This window comes from Xiphophorus hellerii, chromosome 22, assembly GCF_003331165.1.
Source record: "Xiphophorus hellerii strain 12219 chromosome 22, Xiphophorus_hellerii-4.1, whole genome shotgun sequence".
NCBI classification, from domain to species: Eukaryota; Metazoa; Chordata; class Actinopteri; order Cyprinodontiformes; family Poeciliidae; genus Xiphophorus; species Xiphophorus hellerii.
Genome location: NC_045693.1, coordinates 11,969,491 through 11,991,675, shown reverse-complemented (window position 1 = coordinate 11,991,675; position 22,185 = coordinate 11,969,491). Strand labels below are relative to the sequence as shown.

Below are 22,185 nucleotides of genomic sequence, written 5' to 3'. Positions count from 1 at the left end.
ACAGAGGAAATACAGAGTGTGATTTTATTATTGCTATTAACCTGCCTCACAGAGCAGAAAGAAAGAGATGGAGAGGGAGGGGAAAGAATAGATCCTGTTGGGGTGTTCATGGAGGAAGGCATCTTTGTGTGTTTGTGTGTGCGCTCGAACAGAGAGGCTACATTGTAATATTTTGGGAAAAAAAATCCCTGACATTTATTATTCAGAGCTGGTGATAAATTAATAATTCCTTCACTCGAGTCATAAGACAAGAACTGTTTTTTTCACGTAATCCCTCTCAGGTGAGTGACTCACCGTAAAAACCAGATGAAAACATGCAGGTGAAGCACTGTAACAATTCCATGCTATGCCACATTGTGACTATAATTATAAACTGTTCTCTGATAACAGCCAAGTTGGAACTGTTGGCGTAAGTGTTACAGCACTAGAAGGTCGTTGCCTGATCAGAAGGGGAGATTTAAACAACACAACACTTCCTCACACAATGAGATGATGTGACCTCTAGACAAGCTTCTTTAAAGGATCTCTTGTTAGCATCTTTCTAAATGCAAAGCAGCTTCGCCCATACATCCTCAATCGCTTCTGGTGTTTGTGTGCAGAAGACAAGCTCCAATTCTCTCATTCCACTACCTTAAAAGGTCATCTTACGGTCCAGAGGATAAGGCTAAGGCATTATCTGTTCATATTCATATTGTTTGTCTTCTGATCACCATATTATTATGCCTTTGACAGAATAGAATAGAATAGAAAAGAAAAGCCTTTAATTTTCACACATAGAGAATATTCAGATGTGCCAACGGCAAATTAAAGATAGGTGGAAGCTTGTGTATTTTCACAAAAATAAACAATATAAAAATAAGAATAAGAGACTGTATAGTAGGGGCAAAATACAACATAATACTATTGTGCAGTTACTAAAAGTTGCAAACTGAATTTTAAAAAAATGTGCAACTGAGTTGGATAATTTCAAGAAAATATGTTCAAGATATGCATGTCTATGTGCATAAACATAACATATTATTCACACAAAGTGGACAAATTGTGCAACAACAGGGATGTGCAAATATATCAGAAGATCTGGCTAAATAGTCGCAGTTCTCTTTCAGCTGGCAGCAATTGGAGCTTGCAACATCCATCATGTTATGACAACAAAAACATTGTCAGAAAGTCTTAGTGTTCAGCTGTTAAATCCAAGACACAGTGACATTAAAGAGTTGACACTGGTGTTTGAAATATTGTCATTTTACCTTTGCAGCATTCGAATTGTACCTTCCAGATAATGCTGATGCAGGACAATAAATAGAGATTGTCGTTTTTTATTTGGGTGTCAGAAAAACTGAGTTAGGTTTTAATGGTAATTTCATTTTGAAATGGGTGTGTCACTTTGATGGTAATAGTTGACACTGTTAATCGTTTTATTGCCAAAATGGAGAGTTAGAAGATGGCTAACTAATGAGTTGGATGTTTTTTAAATTTGCACTGTGAAAATAAATATTTAAATTCTTTTGATTAACCATTCTATAGAGAAGGTGAACTGCATGCTTAGATAAATTCAAAAACAAAGAAGTAGTAAGCCTTCCTTTAATAGTTTCTGACCTAATTGTGTCGAAGGAAAATGCTTAATTGAAGGTCTTGGAAAGAACTGTGTTAAGCTAGTGCATTTCCACTCATGAAGAATTAGCTTTTAACATTTTTTCTAGGTTGTTATTTTTGTCCTCTTTTTTTTTTCCCTCAATGTTAATTAATGTGTCTTGTCAGGCACTGCAGCTCTGGTCAGCTTGCCGGATGAAAAATTTCAACACCAACTCAAAGAACACATCACTGTCAATTAGGGACCCAAGCTCCCTGGGGAACTGTCTGAAGAAAACACTGCCACTTCTGCTTAAACACTGTTAACAGACACTGACTGACAGTTAACTGAAAATATGACCTGAAAGTACCTTGTGACAGATTTGGTGCTTTTATGTTCAGCTGGTTCAGCCATATTCATTAAGAGTAATGGCACGGGTGCCATGATTTACTGTGTGTAGTAACAGGGAAGGAGACATAGAGGCGTCTTACTGGATTATCATCTCCCTAACATTATCATCATTTTGAGTAACTGTTTCTGTTCTATAATTGATCTTGTTCCCACATTAGTATTGTTAGTAGAGGTCTAAGAGATTCTTTCAATGAACTTTACAACTATGTGGAAATTAAAAATAAATGATTAGTCAGGTTATGAATTCAGGGGAGGTTATGTTGATTTGCTTTCTAAAAGGCTTAATTTCTTTCGTCACAGTTTCAAAAATTTTAAGTTTTGTTTTTTTAAAAATAGTTTGTAATTTTAGTCATTTTAAATGTTGAAATTTACAGTGTGGCTTCTGTTCTATAGACACTGAGAAAACCCCTTTATCATTCATCTCCTTACTCAGAACTGGGAACTCACAGGCGGTCATGATAAAAAAGAAACATTTAATTTTCTGTTGTCCATTATTGTAACAATTACAGGCAAATCAGTTAACAGCCAAACTGAATTTAAATAGCCCCTCTCTGTGAGGCTTTATTTCTTAATCAGGCCTTCATTTACAAAAATATGACTCACCTTTGCAACAGTTATTTAACAGCCACAGCAAATTGTGCTTGGTTTCAATTTTACCAGCATATACATAAATATCTCAGGAGATCTGATAAGGTATTGTGAAAATAAAAACAAGAAGACATGTGAGGGCATGTACGAAACTAAACTTTTAAAGCATGCACATGTAGGCAAAAGCAATGTTGCCACAGTTACCTTGAAGAATAAGAATTTGTCACCAGCACAGAGTGTTCGTTGAACTTTAACATCGGCATCTGAAAATAGCAACTGTACATATCTCTTTTCCCTCCATTGCTGTTTGTAGTGATGAACAATAATTCTCCATGTCAAGCTGAATGCTGCTCCAACAGGAGGACAATCCAACCTATTTTCTGATTCATTCATTGGAATAAGTTTGCAATTTCAGGAGACTCGTGGACTTTACATAAATCAATGTATTTTCAGTCCAAGATGCTAAGCTAATTATTAAGTATTTTAAAAAAAGAAAAAATCCAAAGGTAGACATCAAGGAAAAATAATGTAATCTATCTATACTTGCAAGTAATTATTTTTTTCTGATGCCAAGATACATGATAAGTCTGCTATCTTTATTTGAATGAACTCTGAACTGAAATATTTTGACTCTTTATTATTGACAGAATGCCAAACACAACTGAGGTCCAAATAATATTAGATATATAAATGATCATATAACACTCTGTGCTGTAGTGAATGTTATGCAACCGATGTCCCTCTTTTCTCTTCTTGCTTTTCTTCCTCCTTGAGGAGAACCAAGGGCATGAATGATGGAAAGCAAAGATCAACCATGCTTTCAAGTTCAGCCCCATCCCATTATTTCATATCTCTTCTTCTTAATCCCTCACCAGTCGCCTGGTTCCAATCCTGCCTCAATGTTTAGTGCTTATAAAGCAGCACTGTGCCTCTGCGATTGAGCGTGTCCTGGTACTGTGGTACCCTCACATTTGCATACACATTGCACTGAAGCTTTGAAGATTGCAGAAAGGCAGAAAATAAATAACCAAAAATGGGTTCAGGTGCATGAACTTGGCACCCCTCTGGAGGCTCCCCACTGTGTGAAAGGGATCAGAGCCTAGGGAGTTATAATGCCATCGTCTTGGCACACCCACATTGGCCTGTTTTGTTACATTCACCCAGCATGAGAACTTCAGAGCTATACAGGGATTTAAAACTTCAACAACTTTATTTTAATTTGTGTTTGGCTTTAGAAAGGCCAATGTTGGAATTATTTGAAAAATGAAATGGAATTTTTTTTGTCTTTTATAAAGATAAGATAACAAAGATTTAGACCATGTACTTGGATATTTATTTTTTTCAACTCTAAAGCTTTCCTGGAGGTTTTTGGCACAGTGATTGTGTGACATCTCCATCTCTGCCTGCTTGCAATGTCACTCTCGTGCAATATTAATATGATGTTTCTGGTATGCAGCTAAAGGAATGCTAAAAATATTTTATGATTTTCAACTAAATGTTACATTTATTTAATGAAATCAAATGAGTGAAATTTCACTTGTAGAAAAAAAAAATCACATTCTGTATTTCATATTTTTGACTTTTTCTTTATTTTTCACAGGATGATTTGATTTTAGGGTTATTCTTATATTTCTTTATGTTTGTTGTTTTTGTTTTAGCTCCAAGCTTACTGCCTCTTCTGCAAGATAATTTCTTTTGAAAATAAGATTTTATTTCACATAGTGAAGGTTAGAGAAAGGTAATAGAATGGGTGGGTTAACAATATTGAAAGAGATTATTTGTAAAGGACTTTGCTAAATTGTAAAGTTCTGGAAGGAATTTGCTGCCACCATGTGGAACATGAAAAAACTTAAAATCTAATTTGAGTTGTGATGGTTGGAAAACACATAGATCAAGAATAATAATCAATAATGTCTGAGTTTTAATGAGAAATTCTTAATAATGATCCCCACTTCCTGATTTAAAGAAAATAATGCTCAGAGAGACTTTAGAAATGTAGTACCCTGTATAATGATGCAGCCAGTGTAAGTCAGGGTGGTGACCATTTACTATGTTTACTTCATTGTTTTCTGTCTCTGTTTCCTTCAATTATTCTGACTTCCTTTCCATCTCTTCTCTATATGATTCTCTTTATATGTACTACCATTCAATCTTTCTGCGTGTGTGGAGGGGTGTGCATGGGGGTGTGTGGGCGTGTGTGCATGGGTGTTTTTAATCACTTTTTGGACTATCCCACAGGCAAAGGCCCAGAGACAATTTTTGCGGGTCAGAACCTGAACGATAATGAGTGGCATACCGTACGTGTGTTCAGGAGAGGCAAGAGTTTGAAACTGACGGTAGATGAACTACCGCCTGTGGAAGGTACTTCTTATCCTTTCTGTTATAATAACTTTGACAGGTTCTCACCTTTTCTGGGCTCTTGTGGTCTACCTAGACTAGAACCACTACAACAAAACAATAAAACAGCCATGCATATCTGCAGAGAACTTTAAAAGGTCACTTGCTTAGTTTTTATTTGTTCCTGGGTAAGTACAGTGCCTTGTAAAAGTATTCGTCATACATGGTTGTTAATGTAAAAAAAAAGAAAAGTGTGGGGTGCACACTTCATTATGAAACCCCTAAATGCAATGCAGACGTGAGATAATTAAGCAATATAAATCAATCTGTGTGCAGATTAAATATAAATACCGTTGACATTCACATATTCAAATAAAAGACCACCAAAACATGCGATCTATTGACCCAGGAGTAGCCTAGAGGCTAATGTTGGGTGAGATAATTTATTGACAGGATAGATTTGTCTTCTTTCCTGGATGGATGAAAGCCACTGTTGAGGGAAAGTCGTAAAAGAGCTTTAAGTAGTTTTCTACCAGCCATAGAGGGAGCATTCAAAACAACTAAAAGACGGTCTTTTGAACAGATTAGTTTAAATTGAACCATTTTGCCTGTATTCAAGATGTGTGGAGGAAAATTTATACTTCAGATCACCCTCAATATTGCGAAATACAGTAATGGCCGCACTATGAGTTGATGGGTGAATGTACATTAAAGAGTTATCCTGAAAAACAGAGGTGTGAATACTTTTAGAAGGTCCTGCTTATTTACTGAAAATCACAAGTTCTTTTTTGGCAAAATGTTGCTGTCTTGAATAAGAAATTTATTAACTTTTGTTTAAAAAATAGAGATAAATCATAAATTCTCTGAAGGCATGCTCTGTTTTTTTTGTATAAAAAAAAGTGTGCTCACATGACATCACTTTAAGGTCCTGCTGTGGATCCTTCATTTTCAAAGCTCTTCCCCTTTTAGCTTTTATTTACCCCATTTAATGACATCCTCTCTCCCTCCTTCCCTTTAAATTAAAGGTCAAATGGCAGGTGACCACACCCAGCTGGAATTTCATAACATTGAGACGGGCATTGTGACAGAGAAGCGCTTCATGTCCATGGTGCCCTCCAACTTCATTGGCCACCTCCAAAGCCTCTCCTTCAATGGCATGGCTTACATTGACCTCTGCAAAAATGGTGACATTGATTATTGCGAACTCAATGCCATGATTGGCTTCAAGAACATCATTGCTGATCCAGTTACCTTCAAGTCACGGTCCAGCTATGTGACCCTCACCACTCTGCAGGCCTACTACTCCATGCACCTTTTCTTTCAGTTTAAAACCACATCTCCTGATGGTCTCATTCTCTACAACAGTGGCGATGGAAATGACTTCATTGTGGTGGAACTGGTCAAAGGGTAGGTGCACCCATTCCTGTAAGTGGGAATTTGTATTCTTAAGGGCAAAGTTTACAATTTTTAGAAGAGGTTTTGTTGAAAGTTTATATATTTGCCTACAGTAAATAACTCTCTTGCCATCTTCAGTGAGTTTGAATATAGATTAGTTTTGTCCTTGGAACCCAAAGCTAACAGCCTGGTTGAGAGAAGCCAAGACCAAAGCATCATATCAGTTCATATTAATTCATTGTTTAGTTTTTAACATTGTCATGTTTGAATTAGCTGGGAATTTATACAAAGCTAATGGTTGTTTACACAGGAAGTGGAGAGAGGAAGATGTGCGATAAAAAAAAAAAATCTTTGAGTGAAATCTGCAAGTGTGGTGCAGACATTTTATGAGTGCTGGTTTCAAAACCTGAGAGTGAGTAAGGAGTCAGCTGTGACCCAGCGTATTTGATAAATACAGCAAACAGAGTAAAAACACTGGCAAGGAGAATCATCTACCTTATCTTGAAGACACAGAAACATACTTACACACTCTGGCCCCTCTTAAATGGGTCCTTCACACTTAGACGGACACACATGACTTACAGACTCACTTACACACACAAAGCAATCATAGTGAACACTTCTTAGTGTCCAAGCCATTCAAATTGATAATACATAATCCTTACCCCATTTAGTGAATATTTATCTAACTGGAACAGTTACAGTTCATCTCATCATATGCGCTAACCAATCGTTATGATTTTGTTGTCATATGTGTTCTCACTGTTCAATCATTGCCTTGTCCCCACTGAATTTAACTATTAAAAATGATTATTCTAACTGGAAACATTTACATATTTTGCTTCAAGATCCTTGGAGGTACATCTCCTTGTACTCCCCATTTCCATTGTAAATAATAATCAGCGGATGTTTAAATGAAACATGCTACTAATACATCAAACATGATGATTGTTTAAATGTTCATAATATACTGTGTCTTATGTATCTTTATTATTATATTATATTATTTCCTGGAATCCTCCCCCTCCCCCCCCCCCTCCCCCCAAAAAAGTAAAAGTTTACTTTTAGTATGACTTCTGTACACAAGGTTTATTTATTTAGGGAACTCTGTATAAACGGGTCATGATTTTCATAATAACAATGATTGCACATATGGCAGTTTTAATGCCAGTACGCTACAACATATGAACATTTTGTCTCTTATCATCTCTGTGCCAGAGTTTTTACCAGAAGGCAGCCAGCTTTTGCCATGCTGCCTAATCTAAACAAAGGGTTGAGAAATACACAACATGAAAGATAAACAGCTTCACAGAAGTGTATTTGTCCTTGCTGAAATACCATATTCCCATATTTTTTGCAATTTTCCTTATTTCCCTTATTTTTGACTATCCAGTGACATCAACAAATAAAGTCATGCAATTTAATTGCACAATTCAACCTGCTTGTAAAATTAGCCTGGAATGGTGTAACTTTAATGTCAGGAATAAGCCATTTTTAAGAGAGCTTCAAACACTGATACAGTTCTTTTTGAATGTACACACATCTCCAATAGATTTTTCAGATTTTTGTTGTACATTTTTGCTCAGTAATGTAAAACCTCAAACAGTTACAAAGCAATAATAATAATCATGGTATTTTATCTCTAAAAGAATTGTGAATGTGTCAAATTCCAAAACAGTTTGCCAATAATCCGGTAATATTAGGAATTTTTATTATTCCAGTATGCTCATCTTTCTTCATGCTGTTCTGTATCTGCTTCCAGTTATCTTCACTATGTGTCTGACCTGGGGAATGGAGCCCACCTCATCAAAGGCAACTCAAATAAACCCCTAAGTGACAACCAGTGGCATAATGTCATCATCTCCCGGGACACCAACAATCTGCACACAGTCAAGATTGACACCAAGGTTACCACACAGACAACCTCAGGAGCCAAGAACCTTGACCTGAAGGGTTAGTTCAGAATTTTTATACCCTTACCGGACATGTTATAGGTGAATGAGTCCAAATGCTCATTAACACAAATGACAAATCAGCCAAATTACAGCAACCTAAGGCACTTTGGATTTTAGATGTGGTGAAAACAAGTTGCTGAAGTTCAACCAAAGCTTGACAATGGGAATGAAAGTGACTTTTAATGTGGCTTAGTCATTGGTGGCAAACGGAAATGGTGCTATTAAGGTGAAACTAATAAAGTGGTTGGGGAAAGTGTGTTAGTATAAAATATGTTTTTTTCGCTGAGGAACCAGTGATTTAAAGTGAGAAAAGCAAGTTTGTGATTGAAATGCATAACAGGTTGGAGAAACGCTGCAGGGGTGAAAGGCACACAAAAGCTTCTTCTCATTACTGGGTCTCAGGTAGCCTTGAGAAAGAATTCATCTGTTTTTTTGTCACAACTAACAATGTGGAAATGTTGCAGAGAGCTCATAGTGCTCAGACAAACAGCCTTAGATAACATTTATTTGAAAAGAGTTACTTATTGTTGGCATGAAAGCTGCTGTTGAAAGCAAATTGTTTTGGGTAATTGGTGTTCTACCTGGAAGTACTGTATGTTAGTAATGATGAGGCAAGATAAAGCAGTTGCCGAATATATGGCTTATACTCATAAATAACATTGAACAGTTACTTCATAAACATTTGAAAGTTTTTTTTTTAGGGAAGGTTGACAATTATTAAGCTTTTCTTGTCTTTTATCTCTATAAAGCACAATAGCTTGCTGCAAAAAATATTGACAAGGAAAGTTCTGCATTCTATTTTATTTCCACCAGGGGTCAGCATTGTTCCATTTCTGATTTCTTTACAGGAAACCTTTACATTGGTGGGGTGGCTAAGGAGATGTATAAGGACCTTCCCAAACTGGTGCATGCCAAGGAGGGTTTCCAGGGTTGCCTGGCATCAGTGGACCTGAATGGACGCCTCCCAGACTTGATGTCAGATGCTCTGGACTGTGTGGGACAAATAGAGAGAGGATGTGAAGGTGAGAGGCAACAAATGATGAGCCAGTTCCTGATGGAAATATCTTTTAGTTTATTGTCTTTGTAAAGTTTTTACCTTCATTGGTTGAATATAAATAGATAAAGCAATGCTTATTTTTCACTTAAAGCGAATAACACAAGAGAGCAAATTCCTTTAACACATCTAAAATAGTTTATTAATGTTCTCCCAAAATATCATCAGGTGTAACACTATATAATGCTGCATAATCCTGCAAGTCACATACATATCTTCAAGCAGCAATCATTCTGAAGCATAGCCACAAAGAAAGCTACACTGGTAACTTGTGACATGTAATTTAACATCCATAAAGCATGTTAGTATTCTGTTTGAATGAATCAGGCTCCGACACTCTTCCAGAGGCGATCATTTCTGTTTCACTTGGTTTTAATCTGATTATTCTCTTCACCATATTTGTACTGCCACTGTTACTTCCCATTTTATCCCTATTCTGTTGTACACTGTGCATGCTTGCTGGATCTGAGATATTTGGCCTGAAGCGATCCTTTTGAATAATGGATGAAGCCTTTGTTGCATGTATGAATATCATTTTCCCAGTCTAATGTGTGCACCATATCCAGAGACAATATTTGATTTTCTTTCAGTCGGTTAGTTTACTTTCTCTTTTCACCCACTCGTTACCGTTAAGTACTTCTGATCTTTTATCATATTCCACCGTGACAAAAGTAATCCCATTCAGCTCTTGTGAAGGCGTGTCAAACTAGCCATTATCAATTTGTACCACACTGAATGGTACTTGAAATAGATAGGTTGCTTGAAATAGAGTAAAAACATTTTTTGTTATTGTGATGGTGAAATTATGATGCAATGCATTGTTGCTAAATGTTTATGATAAAGCTAGACACTGGGGATTATGTGTTTCATAGGAAAAGTAGCAGTTATTTAGTTTTACTTTATAACAGGATTTGGAGAGAAGCTGTTCTTGTATTTATTGTTCTACTCTCTTGCTCTTTCTCTGGACAAATATACTTTGTGCATCCTGCCTCACAATCTATATCTTCCCCTCTTTTTCCAAACTTCGTGCTTCTTACTAACTGCTTGTATACTTTGCCTTTTCTTTTTCTATTATTTTGCCAACAAAAGTTGCTTTGATGAAAGCTGACTTGCAAGGTAGAAAGCTTTGTCTGTCTGATAATGGCAATTGATATCCTCCCCTCTTCCCTCAAATGCATCTGAAATAACAACCCCCACACCCCACTACACACACACACACCCACGCCCCCACGCAGACACACACACACACGCATAGAAATACCAACACCACCACCTTCCCACAGTTTTTTACCAACCAAATTTCTCATAAGAGGACTGCCTTGTGTACCATTGACTCACTGGCATCAAGAATGGCATCCGCCTCATTGAAGTACCTTGTATAAAATTCTATGGGACTAATGTTTTGTTTTGCAGTCCTATTCGAAGTGTCTGAACATTTAACTGTATTTGTAAGAGATTTTTTATTCATTTATTTATTTGTTTATGTATTTGCATAGCTCACATTACTTTGAACCAAGCAGTGTTATATTGCATGGATTTAAAAAATATATATTTTTTGTATGTTATAAATTCCAAAATTGTTACTTTTACAGAGTAGATTAAGCATAGTATCAACCATCAATTCTTGTCATCTTTTGTAGCATTTTCTAACATTCAAAGTATATAAACAATAACCCACTAAGATGCTTTTTGATTTTAGATTATATTTGGAGTGCTACAATGTATTTACAATACATTTAAATCACATCTATATTTGACATATTCATTATCCACCACTAATTGAAATATTAGTGTTTAATGAAATGTAATATTGTCTGAGGACTAATATAGAATCTGTTTGGATTTACAGTAGATGGTTTTTTTTATCATACGAGTAAGTAGACTTTGGAGCGTGCAACATGCCAGGACTCGGCCTGTCCAGCAGAATATTGTGACCAAGTGGTCACTATTTGTCATTTTATCTGTGGGTTGTTTTTAATATATTGACTGGTCTATGTCTCTGGCAGGATATGCTGAATATGGTGTCATACAGTTACTAATTTATGAATTTTGTGTTGAGTATAAACAGTAAAAAAAACACAATATATTAAAGCAATCAGTGCACTTTTAACTGAAACCGAATCAAAGCTAATAAATAAAAACAGTTACAATAGATAACAGTACAAATGCAATTGAAATGTTTAATGAGTGTCCAAACCTAAAACTTGCAGATCTTTAGCTATTTTCTACAAGTGTTTTTTTTTTTTTTTATGCATATTTTGGCTTTATGTCTCTAATTTTTAACTAACTAAATCTGAGTTTGATAAAAATGGACATTCTGAGTTTGGTAAAAAATGGACATTGTTCACAGTAATAGCAGCAGTAATTACTAAAATGTGACTCTGCACACAGCTAGTTGTGTATGACTGTTATGTGCCAACATCCAATTGAAAAGCCAATTATCCATACTTGTGACGTTACATATATTGTTTTTAGTTTGAATCCAGTCTTATTTTCACTAAGCTGTGATTTTGTTTTCAATTTAGGCCCAAGCACTACGTGCCAAGAGGACTCGTGTGCCAACCAGGGTGTGTGTCTTCAGCAGTGGGAGGGCTTCAGCTGTGACTGCAGCATGACAACATTTGGAGGACCACTTTGTAATGACGGTAAGCTTCTAGCTTTTCCTTCTTTATCTAAACATTAGAAATGCACTGATCAGAGATACTGTATGTAGCCAATCTCTTTTTTCCGTAAAGCTCTGACCTGCTTTTACAGATTGTTGGCCAGTCCAGGTTCTACTACTTACAATGTTCAAAATATTGTTTTTTACCCTTGGTGTCATGGGCAGTTCTAAATTATTTATATTAGAATCAGAGGGAACCCCTCATGTGTGAGAGAATGGTGTCGTATCAAGTCTGTTTTATGTTGTCAAGCAAAGACAAAAGCATTATGCAATTTTAAGCTCCCTAAAACAAATTATATTTATTAAATTCTATTCTCCAAATAATTTAAACCCTAATTTAACTCTGAGCTTTTGAATAGGCTGCCAACATTTACAAATCCAGGATAATCCATGACAGATACAAGTGCCTCAAAACAATCTGAACAAGGCAATCTTTCTGTAACACATTATGCTTCCCTCACACTGCCATCCTCCTTCCTTACAAGTGTTACTCTAAATGAATTACAAACATGTCTGTAGGAAATAGTTTATTTTTACAGCTAATTAAACCATTGACATCATTTTAAACACTCTTTTCCTGAAAATAGCAAAACTTATCTTTAGAGCTATCCTTCATTGAGTAACCACTTTGACACAAAACAGTGCTGCTGTTGGTATGACTTGTTTGATCTATGTTAATGTTGCCTTCACTGACCTGAAATGCTAACGTATGTTTGAGTTGTGATCTGTAAATGAGCTGATCCTAATCAAAGGTTGACTCATCAGTGAATCTTTAACACTCATAAAAGATTGCATAAATATCATATGTACATAAAAATAACATGATGATCATGGTATTTTATTTTATAACATAAGATTTTATTACATAACATGATTGTTATGTTGTAGTATAACATAATAATCAGAATATGATATAATGTTATTATTTTATATAAAATTGAAAAACTTGCTATGTACAGAAGCTAACATAGATAAGATATTAACATGTTGAATTCCTTTAGTTTAGTAGTTCTGTAAAGAATATATTTTGTGTTGGTGACATTATTTATGTAAAGTCATATGCACCACTAGAGGGAGTAAGATCCACATTTAGGTTCATTTGAAGAAAAAACCAACAGCAGTCTAACATGCAAACAAATAATTATGTTGAACAAAATGCAATCATCTTCTGTTGTTATTTTCAGAGTGCATTAATTCATTGTCTTGACTATTGTTAATAGAGCAAACAAATCCAGGCTTTCTCATTCCATATTTTCATTTATAATACAGTAGTTTGGTAATATTAATCTCTCTTAAAAGCAGTGAAGCAATCTTTTATCTAAACTTACTGCATGCTCGTTTATGCAAGGAATTTCAAGGAACTAGGATAATATCTACTACTCCTTAAAGCAAGGGTACTTCCTTATGCAAAAGATGCAAAGGGGGTTGTTTGGCCATTAATTTTTTCTGCAGCAGTTCACACAGTAAGGGGTCATTGGGCAGAGGACTGAACTGCATTATGGAGCAAAGGAAGAGAGCAGGCACTTTAGTGATGTCACCAAAGCAGAGGAGAGCAGTATACATGTTAATGCATTCTGTGTCACTTCTACTAGTTTGATAAGATCCTATCTTTTGTTAACATTAGAAAGCCTTAATAGCCTTACACCCAGAAAATATCTACAGCCAATGAGAGCACTAAAAAGATTCTGGTGTCTGTGATCTTGAGAGCTTTTCTCTGTTCTCACCTTTCATAGCTCAGATTCTGTTTGCATCAAAAAAGAGGAATGTGGCTACAGTGGAGCAATATTTGTATTGATGGCATCTTGTCTGTTAAAGGGATAAAGAAGTTGTGATTTTTCCTTTACTTTCTGTTGCACATGTGCAGCCTATTTTAGACCCATGGAGCTAACCGACAGGCTAAGAAGCAGAATGGGTATTTTTGTTCAGGATTATATTTCAGAGAACTGTCCCAGATTTTAGTTGCTAAAACTGGTGTAATTGTTTCTGCTAACCTAAAAAAAGCCAATGTGTTGAATTGGTTGGCAGGCATGTGTGATATCATAGGCTTACACAAAGTACAGTTTTTCTAGAAAGATTTCCATTGCAGAAAATCTGATCTAAACTATGAAATAGTGATGCAAAATGACTCAAGTTGCACAGATAGTCTGAAAAAAAAAACCCCAACAAGAATTGGTTGAGTTTTATATTGTTTACTGGATTGTTATGGGAATATGAAAATAGGAGTGAGAGGCATTTAAGAAAACATGCATTTTAACTAGTAATACATGCATTTGCATAAGCTATATTGGGCATTGTGTCTCCAAGAATAAACACAAGGTAAAACAAACATTCATTACTGGCTGGTTCCCTGTAGTCACAACAGTAAATCAAACTGCAAACATTTTTTTTCTTTTTATCAATGCTAATCACACCAGCATGACATACTTAGCTGCATTTGACACCTGCAGTATAACTGATATAGACACTTTTCAAAGCTGGTAAATTAGAGAAAATTGGTGTGTCTTAGGAACTATAACATTGTAATTAAAGTCACATAGGCAGTTTTCAGGCTTGTCTCTAGAGTCATTGTTACTGGTGTAAATGATAGAACATTACGTGTGGATCTAATTTGGCAGTGAAGGAGTAACTTAAACTGATTAGGATACTAATTAATGTCACAATTAGTAATATAACTTTCAGATGTATAGTTGCTTAAGAAAATAATGAAATATATTTCCCTAATTATATAATCGCAGAAACTAAGGTTGTTATTCTGCTCCCTTTGAACGTTCCTGAATATTTCAATGAAACTTAAAAGCTTGGCTGTTCTTATATGGAAACACTGATCTGCTGACTAACAACATAATAGCAAAGATAAACATATTCTCGATTAAACATGCATATTGGAGAATAATGTTATATATTAATCACAACCGTTTAACCAGATTTAAATGCTCCAAAAGGTTAGCTCCTAGAATGACAACCTTATTTGCTATTTATTGTGAGTGATTAGCATCACTGCTGTGATAGACTAAACAAGCAAATTACTAATATGTACAAGCTTGAGGTAAAACTATTCCAGGCTACTCTAAGGGAAGCAATAACAGAGTTTTATTGGGGTCACCAGGTGATCCTAATGGCTCATGGCTCAGTGGGGCTACAGTAATTGACGCTGCTGTTCCAGGGTCGATTCCCGGCCCTGGGCCATGTACGGCATGTCCTCCCCTTCTCTCTCTGCCCGTCTTCCTGTCAAGCTACTAATACATCAAACCCTGTAGTGCCAATAAAACCTTAAAAAAACACAGTTTCATTGTTAGTGTTTTTGTTACTTCTAGTTGCATTTGATGTTTCGTAGCTAATTGTTGACCCAGGGTTTGAACTCACGGTGAAGCTGCAGTGTAGAAGGCATTCCTACACTGCTAAGAAATCCAGATTCAGCACATGACATATACATGTTGGCGGACTTTGCTTAGTTCACTTCTTTTATAAGACCAATCATCTAATTTTCTGAAATATAAGAAAAAGTGTGTTTTTCTATCAAATTGAAGGAAATTGCTTTGCAAAAAAAAAGCTGGTATTGGACTAAAATCTCAGTTTCTCTGAGTGAATTCAAAATTTTTGGCCTGACACTTGTGGCAAAATAAAACTTCATATTTGCATCAATATATGCTGTGTCATCTGAGTTTTTCCCAATTTTTTATCTTCTGAGTTTGCCCTGAGCTATCTTTTTTTAAAAAATACACACACACTAAGGAGGTTTTGCTTAAATTTGCCTAAAATATTAGCAATTGTTCCAAATGTTGCAATCACTGCATTTCATTCTTCAATGCCTCTTAGTTATGCTCCGTGTTTCTGTTATAAAGCATTTTAGCTTCTGAGAACACTGCTGCTCTTTTTCTATTCAAATTGATTGGCAATGTGATGAAATAGTGAAGAAAGCCACCTCTTTACCACCTTTAAATATTAAATTCAAGTGACATACTCAGACTTTGGAAAGAAGGTTTAACCTTTATATTTATAGAAGCAAATTTAGTCCCTATAAACATACGATTGGTGTAAAAATGAAAGGAAAAAGAAAAAAAGATATGGTAATCAATGCAAGTCATGCCTGACAATTATGACTCGCTTCCTCAGAAAATGCCATCCTTGGAATGACAGCGCTCTAAATGTTGCTAATCGTAAATTTGTCATGTCCCTGCAGACTTATGTTGCCAAAATAAGAGAAACTGAACATACTGTTTAAAACACTGCAGTTAGTAAAATTGACTTGTGAAGATAAACATATATATCTTATTGTGATTGATTCATATATTGTTGTTCTCAATAGCAAAATTATGCTGATAATCATCTACAAAGCCAGATACTGGAATATACTAGGCATGTGGAGTAGCTGCTGTGGTGCATTTTGTCTTCTCTGTAATGTCATCTGGGGTTTTATAGATTTCTCTAGATTGCATTTAGAAAATTGCTTGTTGTTTGTGCATGTGCATGTGAAAGGGGGCCTTTAGCGTCAATCTGGACTTCTTGAGGGAATTAGCCTGCAGTGGTCAAGCATCCGAGGGTAATGTACAGAGACAGAGTGGCGTTTGTTGTTGAACTAAACTGGATCGAGGAGAGGCCATGGTTGAGGGTCGGCCCTGCCCGTTATGTAGTTTTTCTCTTGCTTGGTCATTCCTCCTCTGAGTTTTATTGTCACAGCTATTAGTGGCACGTCAATATTAGATCAACATAGAAAACTGTGTTTGTGTTGAGTCCGTTGTCAACAGCTGAACATGCAAAGTTGTGCCAATCCCTGGAAAGACCCAGTGCCTTTAAGGTAGTGGACATTGCTGTGTCCATCTACACTGAGCATATTCATCAAATGTCCCACATTCACGATTTAGTATGTGATTATCAAAAAGAAATACATATATAAAATATCATATTTACTTCTCCACATTCCTAAAGCCCCTCCTCCTTCCTTCTGATCCCTTCTCTAATCTGCCACTGCAGAGAAGCGAGAGATTATCGCATTGGCCTAAAATGCAGAAAATTCAACTAACTGGTTAAGGAGATAAGCTAGGAATCAAATTATTGTAATTTAGCAATATTAAAAATGTAAGAATGCATGTATTCCAACACATGTATTATAGAAATTTCCATCTCAGCATCACTGCAGCAAATCCTGTTTTAGTAGGACCAGTAAAGATTACAATAAATCATTTACATGAACAATTATTCTTGCCTTAGATAGCCTCTTGTAAATTTTAAATATTTTTTCTCCTCGTAGAATAAGGGCTTTGTGCTGTAAAGCACAGCTGTCTGGAGACTTGATTAAAGCCAGACAAGTATCTGTGCTCCAGAAACACCCAGCGATAAGACCATTTATTTTGATTTTGATAAATATAAGCAGACACCCATACCAGTAATGATGCCAGAGGAAAGGAGTGATATTATCCGTGCCCGGGATGTGGTCCACTTTTGTTGCATTTCAGCCAAACAGATCTATGGCTTTAAAACCTTTGAGTCTCTTGTGTGCTGAACGCTTGGCATAGCTTTAAACAGACTTTTTGCCTTAAGATAAGAGAGAATCGGTCTTAAGTGCCTTTGTGCATACACTTCAGTAGACATTTACTGAAATGTGCAAGGATGCTTGCAATAATTGTAGCGCATTCAGTGTAAAGTTTAACTGATCAGCTGAGAGGCTATGCAGGGATGATAGCAAGACTGCTATTCTATTTCCTCAGAGAAACTCTTATGCTAACTATTTATATGTTTGACAGTTAAATGATGACTATGATAAAGAATACTAGGCTGGGGACATGCTGTATTGGACTCACATTAACCTGTTTACTTCTCAAAATGAAAAATTATCAACTATTTGTTCCAACAGAAGATTCTATCTGTGCTTTAGAGGTTTTCTAAATAAGTACTTAAATAAAATCAATAAACACTATGAGTGAGTTGGGGAAAATTAATTTACTGCAAGAAAATGTTCACTAATTATCACTCTGTCTAATCTCCTGCACAATATACCTAACAGACCCAATCTGTATCTATGGTTAAATAGGTGCTTATTTCTAATGTACTAATACCCCTTTAAACACTTGTATTTTAAACCTCAGTCATGGGAACCAGCTCTATTGCCCAAGTGCCTCAGAAAAAGATAGTGATGTGTAAATTGAGGGTTCAGGTTACACTTTACCACCATTTTTATATGTTATATAAACCTAATTAAAAGCTTTTTAATGTTATGATATTAGATCCAATTTCATACTTATCAAATTATAGAATTCAGCTTTCCTCTGCAGTAGTTCACAGTAGCTACAAAACCATATGCAGATGTTGACTGCTTTCTGTTTTCAGATGTGCATCATTTAGTCTTTCTACCATGTCAGGCCACATTAAGTAGTTCTTGTTTTTTTTTTTTTTAAATTGCGGCAGTAGTTATTCCAGCTCAGAGTGGGTGGTCAGTATCCTGTCTGATTGATTTAATAATGTGCTATTGTAACTGATTGTCCAGTTTAATGTTTGTTTTTTTGTTGTTGTTTTTGGTAAGAGAAAGCAGTGTCCATATGTGGGCAAAGGCTGTTGGCATGGAAACAAGGTCTCACTTTCTAAACTGGAAACTAAGTCTGCTAAAACTTCAGTGAAAAAAATCTATGTGTGGGAAATTTTGCACAACTTTCATATTTGAAGGATTATGAATTGTAGCATACATATAAATACATGACTAAGATTTTATTTGCATAATGTTCCATCTGAAATGACTCTCCAGGACAGTATGTTTTTGGGGGGGCTTTTAAATGCTATGAACACTATTATTTAATTTAATCTTGTTTATTTACATTGTTGGATACCTTGATGAAGTCACAGCTGAATTCCACATACAGTATATTTCCTTCCCAGCACTTTCTGCTGATTAGAATCTCATGCAGAAGTTAGCCAGAACAGTGCAGTGATGAGATCTTAATGTTTGAGGAGTTTTTTATTAATTGGTAGTCTTTGGGGACATGTTGACTTGAGGTGAGAAGCTTTTGTTCCTCCACAAAACAATACTAATTAAAGTGTTGATACAGTGTCTCAGCTAAAGTATTCTGTTGGGAGGCATAATAGCACGGTGCATATTCCCCTCTCTCATAAACTTAGGCTGTTGAAGATGAACCCCAGGAGAACTATGGCGGTAAAGTATCATTGAAAAAAAAAGTTTGCTTGCTTGTGTTTACCTCAACTGCTTAACAACGATTTATGGCCTCTTTCCTGTTAAAACGAGTTGGGGGAAAATAAATTAATGATACTGTAGAATGGCTATTCAGAGGGTACAGACCAGTGACCTGAAACAATGAGTTTCAGGTCATTGTTGTTGTTTTTTTGACTTTCTATGCTGTTTGGTATATACATTTCCTCCTATGTGTTTAATATTTAATTGGTGTACCATTTCACTACACACAATTTATTTGCTGTGAATTGAATGGTTTGTTACAAAGCTCTGGTATATATTTCAAGTCAATTAAATCTTTTCAATACTTACATTTGCTACGTGGATCTTGGTCCAGGCTCATTTTTAGTGGCAAAACAAAATTACTCTGCCTGTGGAATCGTTTTTTTTGTTTGTTTGTTTTTTTTCCTGTGAAAAAAGATATCATAGTCTAATTAAAATGTCATGAATTACAATTAAGTTTAAATACATTAAACACTGCGTACATTTTCTAGAAAATGCATAAGCCAATATGTATACAACTAAACTTCTAGAAGTTGTTATGCACACCTTTTAGTATGGCAAGTATTTTTTGTAAAAGAAGTTATCCTAAATTTTCAGTATGAGACCACACGATATGTTTATTTATTAATTAATCTATTTATTGTATCAGCAATATGCAAGACAGTCTGATCAAATGCAGATTTTGCTTTGAAGAGGGAAAAGACAGAACCAAATTGTTCTTGAACTGGACTTACAGGTAACACAGTTAAAGAACATATTGTATATGCATCACTAGTCAAATACGGTTTTATCTCTTGTCAGCAAAGTTGGAGAGCACACACAGATCAATCGGTATGTTAGCCAAAGTGGGTGCAAGTCAAAGAGCTTTCTTCACTGGATTGTGTGTTGTGTAATGGACTCAAAATGTTGTTTTTGACTGAATATCTGATTTAAGCAAATAGCATCCGCTTAAGGCCAGACAAATTATATAAAAAGTGCCAAATTATACAAAAAATGTGTCGGTAGTAGACTGAAGTTTGATGCTGTGGAATCACTGTAACCTATTTGTTGCAATGCATCCATAGCGTTTCCAGCATTATAGGTGCATCCGTATCGTTTCCAGCATAATAGCATCCCTTAAAACACACCTACATCCATTTTTCTTTTGTCAATGCAAGGAATTTAATCGAGTGAAGCTTGCACTTTGAGAATACAGAGACAGCTGAAGTCACACAGTCACAATTTATGCATTGAGCACTTCAGTTTAGTCCTGTGCATATTAAAATTTTGACATGAATGGCTCTCGTCCTGGAAGGGTCAGGGCTGCCCTTCCTTTCCACTGGATGTGTTTTTTTTTTTATGTGCTTTCTGAAAGATATCAGCCTTTCATGTGTTTGAGGTTGCAGTTAAGTGCATTTTAGCGGTAAAGTACATCACTAAAGTTTACTGAATATTTATTCACTGTGAAGCTGCACAGCTGATTTCATTTTGGTCAGCCATGCTACTATTACTCCTTGCCAAATAAGCATCCAATGCACTGCACAAACCCCTTTATTTCTGTGCAGAGGCATTCATCTTAGTCACACATTCCCATGCAGTGTGTTGCACTTGCCCAGTTTTTAGTCTTATTGTGCAGATGTTGCACAAACTCAAGACAGCTGATAGCATTCTGAGAGACACATCTTTAATGTTTAATAGAATAAAATCAGAAGGTTGTGCTGATCTGCAGATCAATGAAAAATGTTTATGAATGGATTCACAACCATTCCAGCTGGATGCAGAATATAAACTAAAGTTAAATGTCAGGAAATCACCTCATTATCTTTTAACTTTGTCCCTCTTAATTAAAAAAGAAAAGAAAAAAGAATAGAAGCACACAGCTTTCACTTGCTACAGACATTCCTCACAATCAAAGTTTGGAGAGGAATGCAAATCCAAAGAATGCAATTACAGATTATGGTAGTAGAGGTCATTTGCATTATCTTACAACAAGAAGGGTTTTAGTTTAAAATGTGGCCGCAGTGATTTAATATCTTTACTGTTCATTGTGTGAATTATTGTAAGGTCTTAAGAAAAACTGAGCACGGATAGTTTCCTGTGTCAGGTGTTTGTCAAATACTACCTGCCTGTTCGAGAAAAAAACTACGTCTCACCTATTGACTACTTGTATACACTCTACTACTCCTGGCAACCTAGGGAGTTGTAATGAATGAACATGCACTTCATGAAATAATTTACCAACAGGCATTGATTGTTTTTAGCAAGAAACTTTAAGAATTTCTAGCTCTGGCCTTTTTTAGTGGAAACTTGTACGTTCTCTCTTTCTTCATCAGTGCAGACAGGGTGTCTACACGCTGAGACATGGCAAAAGTAATACTTTTATCTGGTAATTGGTGTAGCATCTGCCCATCATTACTGGCCCCCATGTGATAGTGCTGCTGGTATTTATCAGTTCAAGCAAGTCTGAGCTCTGATTTTTCTCGAGTTCTCTCATATCACCAGCTTCACCTGACGCATCAATATGGCAGAGTCGATTTTTCCCTGTCTAAGAATATAAAATTGCAAGCAAAACGTGTGTGAAGTTCAACAAACTTTGTGCAGCAAATGTGAAAACCACAACGGGACACCCAACTCACCTTTGTGTTTAGGAAGGTGAAGAAAACAGAAAAAAAGGTTGAATTAGAAGTTCTCATGCTTGAGCAGTATTGAAGTTATTCTGTGAATTTATGCAGTTGAGTTCTTGATTGAAGAAGATCATTGTATTTAAAGAACTATACTGCCAAATCCTAAACACAAATAATTCTTCACACAATGAAGTAAAAGAAATAGAAATTGAAATATCCCTTATTGTCCCATAGTGGGGAAATTCAAAAGTAGTAGCAGCATCAGAGTATGTTAATATTTAAAAAAAATTACATACTATGCAGTTATCAGAAACAGCAACTGAGAAAGTCCACTTAAAAATCAAAACAAAAAACATTATGTGCATGTGTATTTGAGCATTAAAAAGATAACAGATGATTTATTATAAATGAAAAATAAAACACTACAGAA

At 35.7% G+C, this 22,185-nt stretch overlaps 1 protein-coding gene across 28 annotated transcripts in view; it reads left to right on the top strand.

The window, feature by feature from the left end:
- LOC116712528 (neurexin-1a) overlaps nucleotides 1-22,185 on the top strand; it is a 281,475-nt gene that overhangs the window by 118,356 nt on the left and 140,934 nt on the right. For all 28 annotated transcript variants that reach the window (XM_032552330.1, XM_032552315.1, XM_032552326.1 and 25 more), the window contains 5 exons: nucleotides 4,808-4,930; nucleotides 5,932-6,313; nucleotides 8,064-8,254; nucleotides 9,105-9,278; nucleotides 11,836-11,955. In XM_032552330.1, coding sequence (XP_032408221.1) covers nucleotides 4,808-4,930; nucleotides 5,932-6,313; nucleotides 8,064-8,254; nucleotides 9,105-9,278; nucleotides 11,836-11,955 — 990 coding nt within the window. The remainder of the gene's footprint in view (nucleotides 1-4,807; nucleotides 4,931-5,931; nucleotides 6,314-8,063; nucleotides 8,255-9,104; nucleotides 9,279-11,835; nucleotides 11,956-22,185) is intronic.